Source organism: Oncorhynchus kisutch, linkage group LG5 (assembly GCF_002021735.2).
Source record: "Oncorhynchus kisutch isolate 150728-3 linkage group LG5, Okis_V2, whole genome shotgun sequence".
NCBI classification, from domain to species: domain Eukaryota; kingdom Metazoa; phylum Chordata; class Actinopteri; order Salmoniformes; family Salmonidae; genus Oncorhynchus; species Oncorhynchus kisutch.
Window position 1 is genome coordinate 25,970,027 of NC_034178.2, and position 16,881 is coordinate 25,986,907.

The following is a 16,881-nucleotide window of genomic DNA, read 5'->3' on the forward strand; positions in this document are numbered from 1 at the left end:
CTAGTCAATGACAACACGTGTTACAATGTAAATACCTGTGTCAAATATATCTCATTGCATTACATGCTAGTGCATAACATCTATAGTTGTGTTTTTTTGCATAGGAAAGAGGAGTCACCCATCAAGCTTGGATACACATTTATGTAGCCTAGCGGTTAAAAACGTTGGGCCAGTAACTGAAAGGTCGCTGGTTCGAATCCACGAGGCAAATAGGGCTGCAGTCCAAACTCAAAGTAGACACCCATTGAATGACATTTTACAACGTCACATCAGAGTGATTCTTAAATGAGAGTTTATGATCGGAGAGGCAACGGCCTTGGTGGAAATCTTGAAGTTGAGCTTAAAAACAACCAAACTAAATCAATTAATGTACCTAGCAAGCTAACGTAGCTAGCTAACGTAAACTCACCCCATTCTGTACAAATGTGCGCAACCGCAAAATTCAAACGAGTCTACAAAGAAAACTAATGGGACTGTAGTGACTGTGTTGACTTTTCAAAATCGGGGGTGTGAACTAGGTTTCTATTCAAGCTATGATCGACATGGTAATGACTGTATTGTATTGGAGAAAAGTTTTCAAAAACTGACCCTCTTACATCTTGACGTGTCATGTCGTAATGTACGCATAACGCAACTATTTCTGTCTTACAATCTCTCTCCACCAGGTGTAGCACTTCTACCATCCTTTAAAAACAAGAAATGGACAGTAACGGGGGAAAGGGGTTCATGAAATCTCATTAAAATCCTTAAGAGTCAGCCTCCCGGGTGGCGCAGTGATCTCTCTCCTATCCTGGGCTCGAACCCAGAATCTCTGGTGGCACAGTGCTAGCTGTGCCACCAGCTGTGCCACCAGAGATTCTGGGTTCGAGCCCAGGCTCTGCTGAGCCGGCCGCGACCGGGAGGCCCATGGGGCGACGCACAATTGGCTCAGCATCGTCCGGGTTAGGGAGGGCTTGGCCGGCAGGGATATCCTTGTCTCATTGTGCACTAGCGACTACTATGGCGGGCCAGGCACAGTGCACAAGACTCTCACGAACACGATTGTCATGACTTCCACCAAAGTCGGTTCCTCTCCTTGTTTGGGCTGTGTTCGGCGGTCGACGTCACCCGCTTTCTAGCCATCGCCGATCCACCCTTAATTTTTCCATTTGTCTTGTCTTGTTTTCCTACACACCTGGTTTCAATTTGCCAGCAGCATTTCCCCTGCTGGCTTGCTTTTGAAGCTAAGCAGGGTTGGTCCTGGTCAGTTCCTGGATGGGAGACCAGATGCTGCTGGAAGTGGTGTTGGAGGGCCAGTAGGAGGCACTCTTTCCTCTGGTCTAAAACAAAAAAAAATTGTGATAGGGGAGACACTGCCCTGTGTAGGGTGCCGTCTTTCGGGTGTCCTGACTCTCTGAGGTCATTAAAGATCCCATTGCACTTATCGTAAGAGTAGGGGTGTTAACCCCGGTGTCCTGGCTAAATTCCCAATCTGGCCCTCAAACCATCACGGTCAACTAATAATCCCCAGTTTACAATTGGCTCATTCATCCCCCTCCTCTCCCCTGTAACTATTCCCCGGGTTGTTGCTGCAAATGAGAACGTGTTCTCAGTCAACTTACCTGGTAAAATAATGGATAAATAAAAATGCAGTATTAGACGTGTATATAACCCTCTGTTCCCCCCATGTCTGTGTGTGGAATTGTTTGTTGTATGTGCTTGCTAGACTGGTTTGCGCTGGGTTATGTCAAACCACCTTCTGTTTAGTGCCATGTTTTTGTTCGCTGAAATAAAAGGCTCCTTTGGCTACCGAACTTCTGCTCTCCTGCGCCTGACTCCCTTACAGCCAGTTACGCATACCTAACAACAATGGTGTTCTTTGTTTTGCTCTATGACCCCCACAAGTGTCCCGTGACTAGTCTGAAGGTAACCCATAGAGATGAATGGAAGTCTGGAGGTAGTTTTGTGCCAACAAAAATAAGGGGTTAAATATGTGTCCAAAAAACTCAAATATACACTGTATTTCCTGAGCCTTCAAAACCTGATTCCTTATGATTAATTTTTTTACTCCCTTTTTATGCCATTTATGAATATAGTATTCAGTGGGTTTCTATGGGTATAGTAGTAGAGGCCAAATTCAATATATATATTTTTATTCCTAAAGGGGTCCTAAAATTCAAAATCAAATAGCTAAATGATCCATGGTATGACCATCTTAAAACAATTCCATACTGTACATTAGCTTAAGCCAATGGCTTGGACTTTTAGAGGTTTCATTTCAAAGCCTCCTTCAGATTCTTATTAGACATGCAATGTCTGATTTAATAAAGCAGCTGTATACTTGGAGTAGGGGGGGGGAGAGATGTAGTGTTGTACTTGAATCATGAAGTGAGCAAACAAACTCCCACGATTGCCACTTTGACTCTCGTCACACATTCTTCTCCCCATCTCCTCAACTAACCCCTTCAAATCACACTCTTCATGCACTTCCACTCGTCCCCACTTTCACCCATGTCACATTCTTATCCCCTCTTTCAGTTCTGTCATATAGGCCCCAACCTAATCTCTTGTGGACAGATCTACATTAACATAACGGGTTCATCTCAGCCTATGTCGCCCTTAAGTCTCTACAGTTTTTGTTGGTGACAGAGACACGGATTACCCCAGAGAACACTGCTACTCCTGCTGTTCTATCGTCACTTGATTAGTCCAAGAGCATCTGGTCATCGCGGTGGTGGCACAGGGCTACTCATTTCTCCTGTGGAGATTTTATATTTTCCCCCTCTCTCACATCCTCATTTGAATGTTGTCACTGTCACTTGTCCACTCAAGCTTTACATTGATGCCATCTATCGCTCAGCGGCTGGAGCGTTCCTCAATGAGCTTGACACCTTGATAAGCTAATTTCCCGAAGATGGCTTACCACTCATCGTACTGGGTGACATAAAACTACATCTCACTACAACCCCCCCCTTCGTGTCTTTGATTAATACTTTGTTTATTTTTCTCTCCCTCCCTCCCTCTCTCCTCCAACCCTACCCACTCAGCCGCTATCCAGATGGTCATGCACCATCTCAATCTTTGCTCTCTCTCTCTCCTATCATCTCTTCCTTCTGTCTCCTGATTCTGCCTCTATGACCCTACTCTCCTCCCTTTCCACATCCTATGACTCTCACTGTCCCCGTTCCTCCTGGCTGGTTCAGCCATCCCCTCCTGCTCTGTGGTTTAGTGACTCACTCCGAGCTTACAGAATAGGGCTGGGGGCAGCTGAGAGGTCATGGCGGAAAACTAAACTTATGGAGAACCTTCTATCACTTTACATTTCAAGCTTCTGCCTCTAATCCTCCCTCCTTAATCCTCAACCTCCTCCCCCTCCCTTCTCCCTCTCCATGGGCAACTTTGTTAATCACTTTGAAAAGAAGAGACTTCTTTTGCCCCCTCTCTCTCCATATGCAATCTGGCAACTTGTGATATCCAATCGCCCAAGAACCTGCCCGCTCGATCCCCATCCCCTTCTCCAGACCATCTCTGGAGACCTTCTCCCATTCCTCATCAACTCATCCCTGACCACTGGCTTCATCCACTCTGACTTTAAGATGGCCAAAGTCGCTCCCCTCCTCAAGAAATGAAGACGCGACCCCTTTGACGTCAACTACTACAGACCAGTATCTTCTTTCTTTTCTTCCCAATACACTTAAGCGTACTATCTATTTCTAACTCTCCCGTTATCTCTCTCAGAATGATCTTCTTGACCCTAACCAGGGGCTGGGCGTCTCAGGCTCTGCACACTCTTGGATTGCATCCTACCTGGGAGGTCACCTACCAGGTGACGTGGAGACATCTCAGCTTGGATATCGGCCCACCTCCTTAAGTTTAACATTGACAAGACAGAGCTGCTCGCCCTGCCGGAGGAGACCTGCCCGCTCCAAGACCTCTCCATCATGGTTGACAACTCCACTGTGTCCCCCTTGTAGGTGTAAAGAACCTTGGCGTGACCCTGCACGTTCCTCAAACAGGAACCAGTGCAGGTCCTAATCCAGACATTTATCTTCTCCCATCTGGACTACAGTACTTCAACCCTGTTGGCTGGGCTCCCTGCTTGTGCCATCAAACCCCAGCAACTTATCCAGAATGCTACAGCCCACCTGGTGTTCAACCTTCCCAAGTCATCCCACTCCTCAGCAAACTCCACTGGCTTCCAGTTGAAGCTCGCATCCACTACAAGACCATGGTGTTTGCCTACGGAGCAGCAAAAGGAACTGCCCTTCCCTACCTTCAGGCTATGCTCAAACCACACCCCAACCCGAGCACTCTGTTCTGCCACATCTGATCTCTTGGCCATTCCACCTCTTCGTGGGGTCAGCTACCGCTCAGCCCAGTCAATGCTCTTCTCTGTCTTGGCACCCCTAAGGTGGAAGCAGGACAGCAGAGTCCCTGCCCATCGTCCGAAAACGTCTGAAACCCTACCTCTTCAAAGAGTATCTTAAATTAATCCCAAGGTGCTATTACTACTAATTGTTGTAATTCTGGTTCAGCGCCTCGCCCCCTTTCTCTAATGACAATAATTTGTCGGAACGAGTACAATTTGATTTATTTTTGTTTCTTTCTCTCTCCTTCTACTTCCCTCTCTGTTTATTTTAAGTAATCTTCTTTTCTCATTATTTTTCATTTGTATGTCTTTCTGTCCCTTTTCTGTCAACATAGTCTCATTAGAATATGTTTAAAAAAAATTTTTTAAAAGACTCTACAGGAGTAAAACATTCTGTCTATTCTCATTATCACACAATGACAACCAACAGCCTTGAAATGGACCCAGTAGTTTTGGGTACCAGCAGGGGGTCCAGACAGGTAGGTACTTTTCAGGCAGGTACTTCAGCAACATCAGGGGTCCAGAAAAACAATCCCAACTGACACAGGTGGAAAACACGGCTGTGTGACTTTGCGACAACAAGAGCAAAAGGTAACAACAAGCAAATAGCAGGGATCAGAGATTTCAGTGCCATGGACAGCGGTGAAACCATATCCAGAGGTCTGGCGTTCACCACCACAGAACAGTGGACAGCGGCCAACTTTTCATCCGTAATGGTCTCATTTAGGACAACAGCGGTTTGAAAAAAAGTTATGATATTATCAGAGGGACTCACCCCAGTGGTTTCTCCAGTCGACTGGCAGGTGACCCCACGATCTCCCCCAGGGTACAGAACACTTGACCCAAGAAGTCCTGAGAGGGGGAGGAGAAGGAGGGAGAGAGAGGGAAGAAGAGACAGACATGATGGAGGAGGTATAGGGTTACAAAAGGGAAACAAGGGGAGAGGGGAAGTAAACAGGGATGAAGGGAGTTGGGGAAAAGATTGGACAAGGTGATAGCGAGAGCGAAAGAAGGGAGGGAGGTAATATACTGAAGTTATTAAAGTGTGTTACATGCATTACAGCTGCGTGTGTTTTCTGTATCTAGCTAAAATATACTATAGCTACAGTACTAAAAGAAAAGAGGCAGAGACGTACGTTGAGATCAGAAGGCTTCCAGAGGGCAGGGGAGAGCAGGCAGCAGGGTCAACAACAACAACAACAACAGAACACATCATGTACACACAAACACTACAATACCCAGAACACTTAGCACCACTCAAACCAGAAAGTGTAGCAGGAGAGAATACAGATTAGGTGTCATATAAGAGCTGTAAAAAAAACATCCGGGAGGAATAGAATTCATGAAAATCATGCAATTGGAGATATGCAAATCTTCTCTTTGTGTGCAAACGCCTCAAATAATCTGTTCGACTGTTTTGATCCAACAGTCTCCCCAGCGACAGAATGTGAAGATTGTTATCCTCTTATTAGCAGTCAAATAGTGACACGATGATTCATACATCCTGTTCATTCAATGCAAATGCACTAAAGCATTTCATGATCAATTCTAGTCTAGTTGAGGACACAGAAGGTACATTATTCTACAACAGTAGTACAACTACTAATCATCTGCATATTAATGTAAATCCTGCACCAAAGCAGTGGTGGAAAAAGTACCCAATTGTCATACTTGAGTAAAAGTAAAGATACCTTAACAGAAAACGACTCAAGTAAAAGTGAAAGTCATCCAGTAAAATACTACTTGAGTAAAAGTCAAAAAGTATTTGGTCTTAAATATACTTAAGTATCGAAAGTAAATGTAATTACTAAAATATACTCAAAAGTACAAATCACTTCACATTCCTTTTATTAAACAAACCAGATGGGATAATAATATATATATACAGTGGGGCAAAAAAGTATTTAGTCAGCCACCAATTGTGCATGTTCTCCTACTTAAAAAGATGACAGAGGCCTGTAATTTTCATCATAGGTACACGTTAACTATGACAGACAAAATGAGGGGAAAAAATCCTGAAAATCACATTGTAGGATTTTTAATGAATTTATTTGCAAATTATGGTGGAAAATAAGTACCCCTCTGAATCAGAGAGGTGCGGGGGGCTGCCTTAATCGACATCCACGTCTTCGGCGCCCCGGGGAACAGCGGGTTACCTGCCTTGCTCAGGGCAGAACGATAGATTTTTACCTTGTCAGCTCGGGGATTCGAGCCAGCAACCTTCCGGTTACTGGCCCAACGCTCTAACCACTAGGTTTGCATAAATCCATGAAGGTAGTTTGTTGACAGAACATGCAACATGTAGCAGGCACAACTAATCAAACCATGCAACTTCACGATCAGACCAGAGTCATAGATAAGGAGAGTTTGGCCAATCAGAGTGCAGGACTCTCATGTTTCATCTCTCTGGACATTCCATCAGTTGTCCATGATGAGTCCTACGCTTTTAGCTCTGATCATTTTGTTCAGGATATTCTGTTAACTTGTATTGATCAATGATAACTTTGAAAATCAATGGTTTCAAGTCAGTTGTGTTGATTATTGTTGGGAGTATTGGCCAATACCTGTTCATCTGTGTCTGTAGGTCTGAGAGGGTGTGTCACTCACGTGTTTGGACAGGTCTGGGCTTTTAGAGTCCACATCATATCTGGAGGAGAGATAGGTAACACGGGTTACATGTGCGTGTGTGTGTGTGAGCGAAAGAGAGAGCGAGAGAGAGAAGGAGAGAGAGAAAGGGATCTCTAACGAGGCCTCTGGTAGATGAAGTTTCTCCGTGGCTCATTACTGACATCCATATAATCCAGCGTTTCCCAAAACTCTGTGTTCGGGACCCCAAGTCATGCACGTTTCACTTTTTTAACCTAACACTACAAAGCTGATTCAAAATGATCAAAGCTTCATGATTAGTTGATTATTTGTGTAGTGCTAGGCAAAAAACCCGAAACGTGCGTGCCTTGGGGTCCCGAGGACCTGAGTTTAGGAAACCCTAATCTAATATTTTCACATCTATCAGTGTACATGAGTAAATGCTAAGGGGGTCGTATTTCATCTTGGTTATCTATTTCACCTTCCTATTAGTGGGAAGATACAGTGCCTTGCGAAAGTATTCGGCCCCCTTGAACTTTGCGACCTTTTGCCACATTTCAGGCTTCAAACATAAAGATATAAAACTGTATTTTTTTATGAAGAATCAACAACAAGTGGGACACAATCATGAAGTGGAACGACATTTATTGGATATTTCAAACTTCTTTAACAATTCAAAAACTGAAAAATTGGGCGTGCAAAATTAGTCAGCCCCCTTAAGTTAACACTTTGTAGCGCCACCTTTTGCTGCGATTACAGCTGTAAGTCGCTTGGGGTATGTCTCTATCAGTTTTGCACATCGAGAGACTGAAATGTTTTCCCATTCCTCCTTGCAAAACAGCTCGAGCTCAGTGAGGTTGGATGGAGAGCATTTGTGAACAGCAGTTTTCAGTTCTTTCCACAGATTCTCGATTGGATTCAGGTCTGGACTTTGACGTGGCCATTCTAACACCTGGATATGTTTATTTTTGAACCATTCCATTGTAGATTTTGCTTTATGTTTTGGATCATTGTCTTGTTGGAAGACAAATCTCCGTCCCAGTCTCAGGTCTTTTGCAGACTCCATCAGGTTTTCTTCCAGAATGGTCCTGTATTTGGCTCCATCCATCTTCCCATCAATTTTAACCATCTTCCCTGTCCCTGCTGAAGAAAAGCAGGCCCAAACCATGATGCTGCCACCACCATGTTTGACAGTGGGGATGGTGTGTTCAGGGTGATGAGCTGTGTTGCTTTTACGCCAAACATAACGTTTTGCATTGTTGCCAAAAAGTTCAATTTTGGTTTCATCTGACCAGAGCACCTTCTTCCACATGTTTGGTGTGTCTCCCAGGTGGCTTGTGGCAAACTTTAAACAACACTTTTTATGGATATCTTTAAGAAATGGCTTTCTTCTTGCCACTCTTCCATAAAGGCCAGATTTGTGCAATATACGACTGATTGTTGTCCTATGGACAGTGTCTCCCACCTCAGCTGTAGATCTCTGCAGTTCATCCAGAGTGATCATGGGCCTCTTGGCTGCATCTCTGATCAGTCTTCTCCTTGTATGAGCTGAAAGTTTAGAGGGACGGCCAGGTCTTGGTAGATTTGCTGTGGTCTGATACTCCTTCCATTTCAATATTATTGCTTGCACAGTGCTCCTTGGGATGTTTAAAGCTTGGGAAATCTTTTTGTATCCAAATCCGGCTTCAAACTTCTTCACAACAGTATCTCGGACCTGCCTGGTGTGTTCCTTGTTCTTCATGATGCTTTCTGCGCTTTTAACGGACCTCTGAGACTATCACAGTGCAGGTGCATTTATACGGAGACTTGATTACACACAGGTGGATTGTATTTATCATCATTAGTCATTTAGGTCAACATTGGATCATTCAGAGATCCTCACTGAACTTCTGGAGAGAGTTTGCTGCACTGAAAGTAAAGGGGCTGAATAATTTTGCACGCCCAATTTTTCAGTTTTTGATTTGTTAAAAAAGTTTGAAATATCCAATAAATGTCGTTCCACTTCATGATTGTGTCCCACTTGTTGTTGATTCTTCACAAAAAAATACAGTTTTATATCTTTCTGTTTGAAGCCTGAAATGTGGCAAAAGGTCGCAAAGTTCAAGGGGACCGAATACTTTCGCAAGGCACTGTATCTCACCATTGGAGGCTAGTTGTTCATGGGCCTGATCCCCTGCACGTGAGTGTAAAGGTCTGCACCAAAGCCTGCCACCTTATCCTCCGTTTCTTTAGAACTGCCTAATTGACCTTTGACCCACTGTATTTTGTTGATGCATACACGGGTATAGATGACGTAATGCATTACAGATGAGGCCCGTAACATGTTTTGACTGGTTGTTTCTTAGTGTCTCAAAGCTCAATTTGAGTGGTCCGCAATGCGTTTCTTATTCTCTCCAGCTGTGTTCTGCGTCACTGTGTCACTGTGGAGGGACACTTGAATACATTTCTCTAACTCCTTGAACATAGAGACATCGAGGAGAAGGACATCCACTTTGTGAGCCCTGTGAAGATGAAACAGGCCGTGATACAATAGACCACTACAGCCCAGAGTCAGACGAGAGCCGCACATGCTATAGCATGTGACGCAATATCGATCATGAATCAGGATGATTACTAAGGGTCATCACCTCAGAGCAAAAGGGGGTAGCTTCTCATTATGTCTGACTCTGCGTACTTCTACACTATACAAATTGGGGTGATCGTATTCGTCTGACAGGGTTGAATTGAACCTCTAATGGGAGGTCCTTGCTCCTCCATTCCCCTCTGTTCTCGCTGGATGGGACTGGCTGAGGATTGAAACCAAAGCCACATGTGTTTTTATCTCCCTACGTTTTTATCATAGAAGTCATAGATCACTTTAACTAACTGTTCACAGTTAAACTCCAAAAGAGAAGATTCATAATGTTCTGTGAATATTATATTAGCTCGCCATATTCCATCATCGCCCAGCCATTTGCTGTTATAGTTTTCGTTCCAAAGTCCAATCCTAGCCCTGTTATTGCACTACCTCCTCCTGGATACATTATGTGTGAGAGAATGAGACAGCTGTGTGCCAACCACTATAGTGTCTGTCTGATGTTTACTATTGATGACTAAACACCATTCGAACGGAGAGGAAACCGTCTCTAGGATTCCTCTCGGTGTGAACATGAGGCCAACAAGGAACAGAATAGTCACTACAGTGTAACGGAACGTGTCTTTTTAAAATGTATTTTACCTTTATTTAACTAGGCAAGTCATATTTTAAATGATATTTTAAACTGCCTGTTCAGGGGCAGAATGACAGATTTGAACTTGCAACCTTTCGGGTACTAGTCGGGTACTAGTCCAAAGCTCTAACCACTTGGCTATCCTGCCGCCCCAATACGGTTCTTCATGTTTGCTTTCACAATGTAAGTCCCTACACTTTCGAAGCTAATATAGCCTCTTGAATTGAATTGAATGGGAAACACAGAGAGGGGGAAAGAGAAAGATACAGAGACTATGATACATACAGAGAAAGAGAAAGAAAGTGAACAGAGGGAGGGTTGTCATGTGGGGACTCATCAGGGCCGGTGTTTAAAAGAAATAATCACTCACAAGTCAAAGCGTAGATTCTGCTTCTCCTCAAAGAAATAGTCCAGGATGTACTTCCTGACAAAGTCTGGGTTTAGAGTGTTGTCAATCACCTCTGTTCTCCCAAACTAGAGAGAGAGAGAGAGGGGGGGAAGCATTATTCAGCATTATACATATCTATCTCTCTCTCCGACACATACACACCTGTCAGAGAGAGAGAGAGACAGAAGAGGGATGATTAGGAGTATCACCCCGTGAATACCAACACATCACACACTCCTGTTGTGTGAGTGTGTTTCCTTGATCCTGTCTCATCTCTTTTCTCCCATTCTAATTACTGAGGCAGAGAACGCCCACTCATCACCTCAACTCACCCTCCAGAGAGAGAGAGAGAGAGAGAGAAGGAGGGGGGGGGGGAGAGGAAGGAGGGGAAGAGAGGGAGAGAAGAATAGGAAGAGGGAAGAAGAGGGACGAAGAGGGGGAAGGAGAGAGGGCTTGGCGAGAGAGTGTAGAGAGATGAAGGGTGAGAGGGAGGAGAGAGAGAGCGATACAGAGGGGCAGAGTTGGCAAGAGACATGAAAAGACAGAGTACGAGAGATGGGGTAGAGAAAGAGGCAGAATTAGCACCGGAGACCAGGAAAGGGGAGAGACAGGGAGATGAGAAAAGAGAGAGGGGGAGTAGAGAATAAAGAGAAAGAGATGGGGAGATGAGAAAAGAGAAAGGGAGATGGGGAGATGGGCGGGGGGTTAAACCCAGTTAATTACTGGGATTCTCACTCCTACACGAACGGCTGCAGATCCAGGAAAAAAGCCAGCAAGCTTGGAAGTCACCCAATCACACACCCCACCTAGTTCCGAAAGAGGACAGTGTGAGTGACATGACACTGTTGGTAAAGCCCATGGAGGAATCCTAAATATAAGGTAGGGGTTTTACAACCCCTTCTCTAAATATAGCTGCTGTACGATACAGGTTTCAATCATGGAGACCTGGTAAGCCAATATGGTAATGGTATTCTCGGACTACACAAAGACTATGTCGCCCAGTAAGGGGTCTGATTCTGATTGCAACTCTCTATGAGGAGATACAGTGGGGTGAAGTACACCCATTGATCTCACATGAATTGAGACTGTAAATAAACTGCTGAAATATGGTTGCTTCGGAGTCAAACTGGGGCAACGTCTGTCTACATCCCTTAACAGGGAGGCAGTGCCGTCTGCAGTGGTCGTGTAAAATGGGCCAATGTCTAATGTATGGGGAAACAAGTACAGAGAGGCAGCACAGTGGTTATATGGTGTATTGGTCAAAAGTAGTGCACTACATTGGGAATGGGGTGCCATTTGGGACACATACTATAAATGTTTTGTAAACTACTGGAGGAAAAAAAATCACCGTTTCAGTCTGGTTTCTAAGTAAAACGGGGCCGACATCTGAAGCCCTTAACAAGTGTACAGCGTGGTGAAACAGCAGCATTATGGTTGTGTGGTGTAGAAACCCAGTAGTTGAATGCGGTAGACTCTAGAGGCTTGTGCCCAGAGGTGGGCTGCAGTTTGTTCACAGCTATTTGTGTTGATCCATGAATTATTCAGACTGGGAAACAGAAAGCGAGAGAGAAAAGTGAGGGGGAGGGAGAGAAATGGAGAGAGAGAGAGATGGAGGGAGAAGGGAAGGTGTGAGAGAGGAAAGCGAGAGAGAGCGACAGAGAAAGACAGAAATAGAGAGGAAGAGAAACCTAGCCTCTCTGATAATGCATGAATAAAACAGCCATTTCCCAACCGTGCTTGCCTGGCTCACACTCCAGAGAAAGCTAGTCATTTTCCGAACAGGGCCAGTTATAAAAGCTTAGAGAGGATTGAGGTTAAAACGTCTCCATTCTCTGAAGTTGGAGGACAAGATGTAATAGAGAGGGGCTTCAGTTGTACTATTTAAGGGAGTCCCAAGAGTCAATGTTGCCTACGTATTTGGAGACCAGAAGTGGTTCGAACTTTGAGAAGTCAACAACTTAAATTGGACACATTAGCAAAGTTACTTGAACTGTTCAGATGATGCAAATTGTTTTTCATTATGGAAATAAATGACCTTTTTACAAGATACATAGCTGTGGGTTTACAGCTCTAATCTCCTGACGTACAGACTCATTAAATAATAACAATGTGTAATGTGAACAACGCCTCCTCATTGGCATTTTTTTTTCCATTGCTATTCCTATCGGAGTAAACAACTGATCTGCCATTTGGGATTCTGTGTGTTTACTTTGTAATTACTCTTGGTGACATTTGCAATCAATGCATCCTCTCTAAATGCAGAGATTAACCTCATTTAGCCTTTATTTAATCATGCAGGATAAAAATCCCTTGAGGTTAAGACAGGGGTTCCCAAAATGTGTCACTCGGGGCCCCCCTTCCAGTATTGGGGAACATGTCTGAGCCATGTCTATGACACAAACTGTTCTTGTTGGTCGAGATAATTTTCTAGGTTTAAAGTTTATTTCCTGCAATTTCTACACATTTTGTTGTGGGGGGGGGGGCAAAGAAATGTTTGCAGTTTTAAAGCACATTTTCTTACAATTCTATACATTTTGCCATGCCTAATGTATATTCATGTATTTGAGTGCCTAATGAGAAAAAAATGCATACAGTATCTATGGGCAAAAAAAAAATGAAATAGAAAAATCGTTGTCTGACATGGGCTAGTTGATCTGGACATTTTCTGACAATTTATAAATAGCTCTCGAAGGTATGCAATGACTAACACAACAAGAGGAATTGATGATGCCCTACCCAATTTTCGAAATTGCATTGTGCATTGTGCATTCTACTATTACAACTTTCAAGAGTAGGTTAAAAGCCGGACTTATTTCATTTAAAAAAAGTATAAATGTATACTGTATATTATTATTTATTATAATAATTGGAGGGGGGGGGGGTGTATGAGCTTCGATCTAGAGTCTCCTGACAGAGAGATTTGAAGAGCTGCAATATTGTCTTATTGAAACGTGGCTGGATGATGACGGTGGATTCTCCGAGCAGCGGCAGGATCGTTCAGAGACTTCAGGGAAGTCGAAAGGAGTGTGTTTTTTTTCATGAATAACAAATGGTGTGCTGCTTCAAGTGTGAAGGAAATATCAAGCTTTTGTTCACCTGATAAAGAATACCTCATAGTAAACTGCAGACCCTTTAATCTGCCAGGAGAGTTTTCCATCCGTAATGTTTTCAAGCCAGTGTGAGCAAAATGTTTAAACAGGTTAACAATCAGAGACGTAATAACATGCCTTGTTCTCAAAGCACGCGCTGACCAGCTGGCAAGTGTCTTCACACACATTTTCAATCTCTCCTGGTCCCAGTCTGTAATCCCAACATATTTCAAGCGGACCACTATTGTCCCTGTTACCAAGAGCCTGCCTAAACAACTATCACCCTGTAGCACTCACATCTGTAACTATGAAGTGCTTTGAAAGGCTGGTCATGACACACATCAACACCATCATCCCAGTCACCCTAGACCCACTCCAATTTGCATACCGCCCCAACAGAGCCACAGATGATGCAGTCTCAATTGCACCTCACACCTGAAGGGAGAAAAACGACATGACCAAAAGTATGTGGACACCTACTCGTTGAACATCTCATTCCAAATTCATGGCAATTAATATGGAGTTGGTCCCCCCACTTTGCTGCTATAACAGCCTCCACTCTTCTGAGAAGGCTTTCCACTAGATGTTGGAACATTGCTGCGGGGACATGCTTTCATTCACCCACAAGAGCATTAGTGAGGTCGGGCACGGATGTTAGGCGATTAGGCCTGGCTCATAGTCGGCGTTGGGGTTGAGGTCAGGGCTCTATGCAAGCCAGTCAAGTTTTTCCACATCAATCTCAACAAACCATTTCTGTATGGGCCTCGCTCGGGGGACAGGGGCATTGTCATGCTGAAACAGGAAAGGGCCTTCTCCAAACAGTTGCCACAAAGTTGGAAGCACAGAATCATCCAGGAAGTCATTGTATTTCCCTTTACTGGAACTAAGGCACCTAGTCTGAATCATGAAAAACAGCCCCTGTTACTCATCCTGCATTCTGGTAGGAAGCGTTCTCCAGATGGTGAGGTGTGACTCATCACTCCAAAGAAACACATTTCCATTGCTCCAGAGTCCAATGGCAGCAAGCTTTACAACACTGCAGCCGACGCTTGGCCTTGCGCATGGTGATCTTAGGCTTGTGTGAGGCTGCTCGGCCATGGAAACCCATTTCATGAAGCCTGATGAACAGTTCTTCTGCTGACGTTGCTTCCAGAAGCAGTTTGGAACTCGGTAGTGAATGTTTCAACCGAGTACAGACGTTTTTTACGTGCTACGCGCTTCAGCACTCAGCGGTCCTGTTCTGTGAGTTTGTGTGGCTCACCACTTCACGGCTATGCCGTTGTTGCTCCTAGATGTTTCCACTTCAGAATAACAGCACTTACAGTTGACCGGGGAAGCTCTAGCAGGTCAGAAATTTGAGGAACTGACTTGTTGGAAAGGTGGCATCATATGACGGTGCCACGTTGAAAGTCACTGAGCTCTTCAGTAAGGGCCGTTCAACTGCCAATGTTTTCCTATGGAGATTGCATGGCTGTGTGCTCGATTTTACACACCTGTCAGCAATGGGTGAGGCTGAAATAGCCGAATCCACTAACTTGAAGGGGTGTCTACATACTTCTGTAAATATGTGAACTATGTGAAAATGCTGTTTATAGACTACAGCTCAGCATTCAACACCATAGTCCCCTCCAAGCTCATCAACAAGCTAGGGGACCCTGGGACTGAAACCCTCCCTCTACAACAAGAACCTGTACTTCCTAAAGGCCCGGCCTCAAGTTGTGAGGGTAGGCAACAACACCTCCGCAACGCAGACGCTGAACATGGGGGCCCCTCAGGGTGGTAGGCCTGATCACCAATGTCGATGAGTCAGCCTACAGGGAGGAGGTCAAAGACTTAGCAGCGTGGTTCCAGGACAACAACCTCTCCCTCAACATCAGTAAGACCAAGGAGCTGATTGTGGACTATAGGGGAAAAAAGGGAGAGCAAGCCCCAATCCACATCAAGACGCTAACATGGTCCACACACATCCGAGGAGTCGTGAAAAGGGTAGTACAGACAGCCCAGTACATCACTGATGCCAAGCTCCTTTTCATCCAGGACCTCTATATCAGGCAGCCAAAAATGGCCACAGAATTGAGCCAACCAAGCCATAGACTTTTCACCTTACTACCATCCGGCAAACAGTAACAGGACCAATAGGCTCCGAGAAAGCTTCTCCCCGCCCAAAGCCATGACTGCTAAATAGCCATACTGCTAAACTGCCATACTGCTAAATAGCCATACTGCTAAACTGCCATACTGCTAAATAGCTAGATTGCTAATTTGCCAGACTGCTAATTAGCCAGACTGCTAAACAGTCAATTAAGGCTACCAGAACTATATACAGTATATATACACAGTTGAAGTAGGAAGTTTACATACACCTTAGCCAAATACATTTAAACTCATTTCAATTCCTGAAATGTAATCCTAGTAAAAATTCCCTGTATTAGGTCAGTTAGGATCGCCACTTTATTTTAAGAATGTGAAATGTCAGAATAATAGTATATTTATTTCAGCTTTTATTTATTTCATCACATTCCCAGTGGGTCAGAAGTTTACATACACTCAATTAGTATTTGGTAGCTTTGACTTTAAATTTATTAACTTGGGTCAAACATTTCGGATAGCCTTCCACAAGCTTCCCACTATAAGTTGAGTGAATTTTGGCCCATTCCTCCTGACAGAGCTGGTGTAACGGAGTTAGGTTTGTAGGCCTCCTTGTTCGTACATGCTTTTTCAGTTCTGCCCACAAATCTTCTATGGGATTGAGGTCAGGGCTTTGTGATGGCCACTCCAGTACCTTGACTTTGTAGTCCTTAAGCCATTATGCCACAACTTTGGGGTCATTGTCCATTTGGAAGACCCATTTTGCAACCAAGCTTTAACTGATGTCTTGAGCTGTTGCTTCAATATATCCACATAATTGTCCTCCCTCATGATGCCATCTATTTTGTGAAGTGCACCAGTCCCTCCTGCAGCAAAGCACCCCCACAACATGATGCTGCCACCCCCGTGCTTCACGGTTGGGATGGTGTTCTTCGGCTTGCAAGCCTCCCCCTTTTTCCTCCAAACATAACGATGGTCATTATGGCCAAACAGTTCTATTTTTGTTTCATCAGACCAGGGGACTTTTCTCCAAAAAGTACAATCTTTGTCCCCATGTGCAAGTTGCAAACCGTAGTCTGGCTTTTTTTATGGCGGTTCTGGAAAAGTGGCTTCTTGCTGAGCGGCTTTTCAGGATCTGTCGATACATTACTATTTTTTCTGTGGATATAGATG

The 16,881-nt window shown here is 44.3% G+C and overlaps 1 protein-coding gene across 2 annotated transcripts in view; it reads right to left on the minus strand.

Annotated features, from left to right (window-relative positions):
* The window catches only part of LOC109891498 (copine-5), a 203,127-nt gene that overhangs the window by 136,579 nt on the left and 49,667 nt on the right, over positions 1-16,881 (minus strand). The window contains exons 4-7 of one of the 2 annotated variants that reach the window (XM_031824729.1): positions 10,514-10,617; positions 6,956-6,995; positions 5,485-5,499; positions 5,124-5,200 (exon numbers count right to left, since the gene is read on the minus strand). In XM_031824729.1, the coding sequence (XP_031680589.1) occupies positions 5,124-5,200; positions 5,485-5,499; positions 6,956-6,995; positions 10,514-10,617 (236 nt within the window). The remainder of the gene's footprint in view (positions 1-5,123; positions 5,201-5,484; positions 5,500-6,955; positions 6,996-10,513; positions 10,618-16,881) is intronic. The other variant, XM_031824730.1, reaches the window with a different exon arrangement.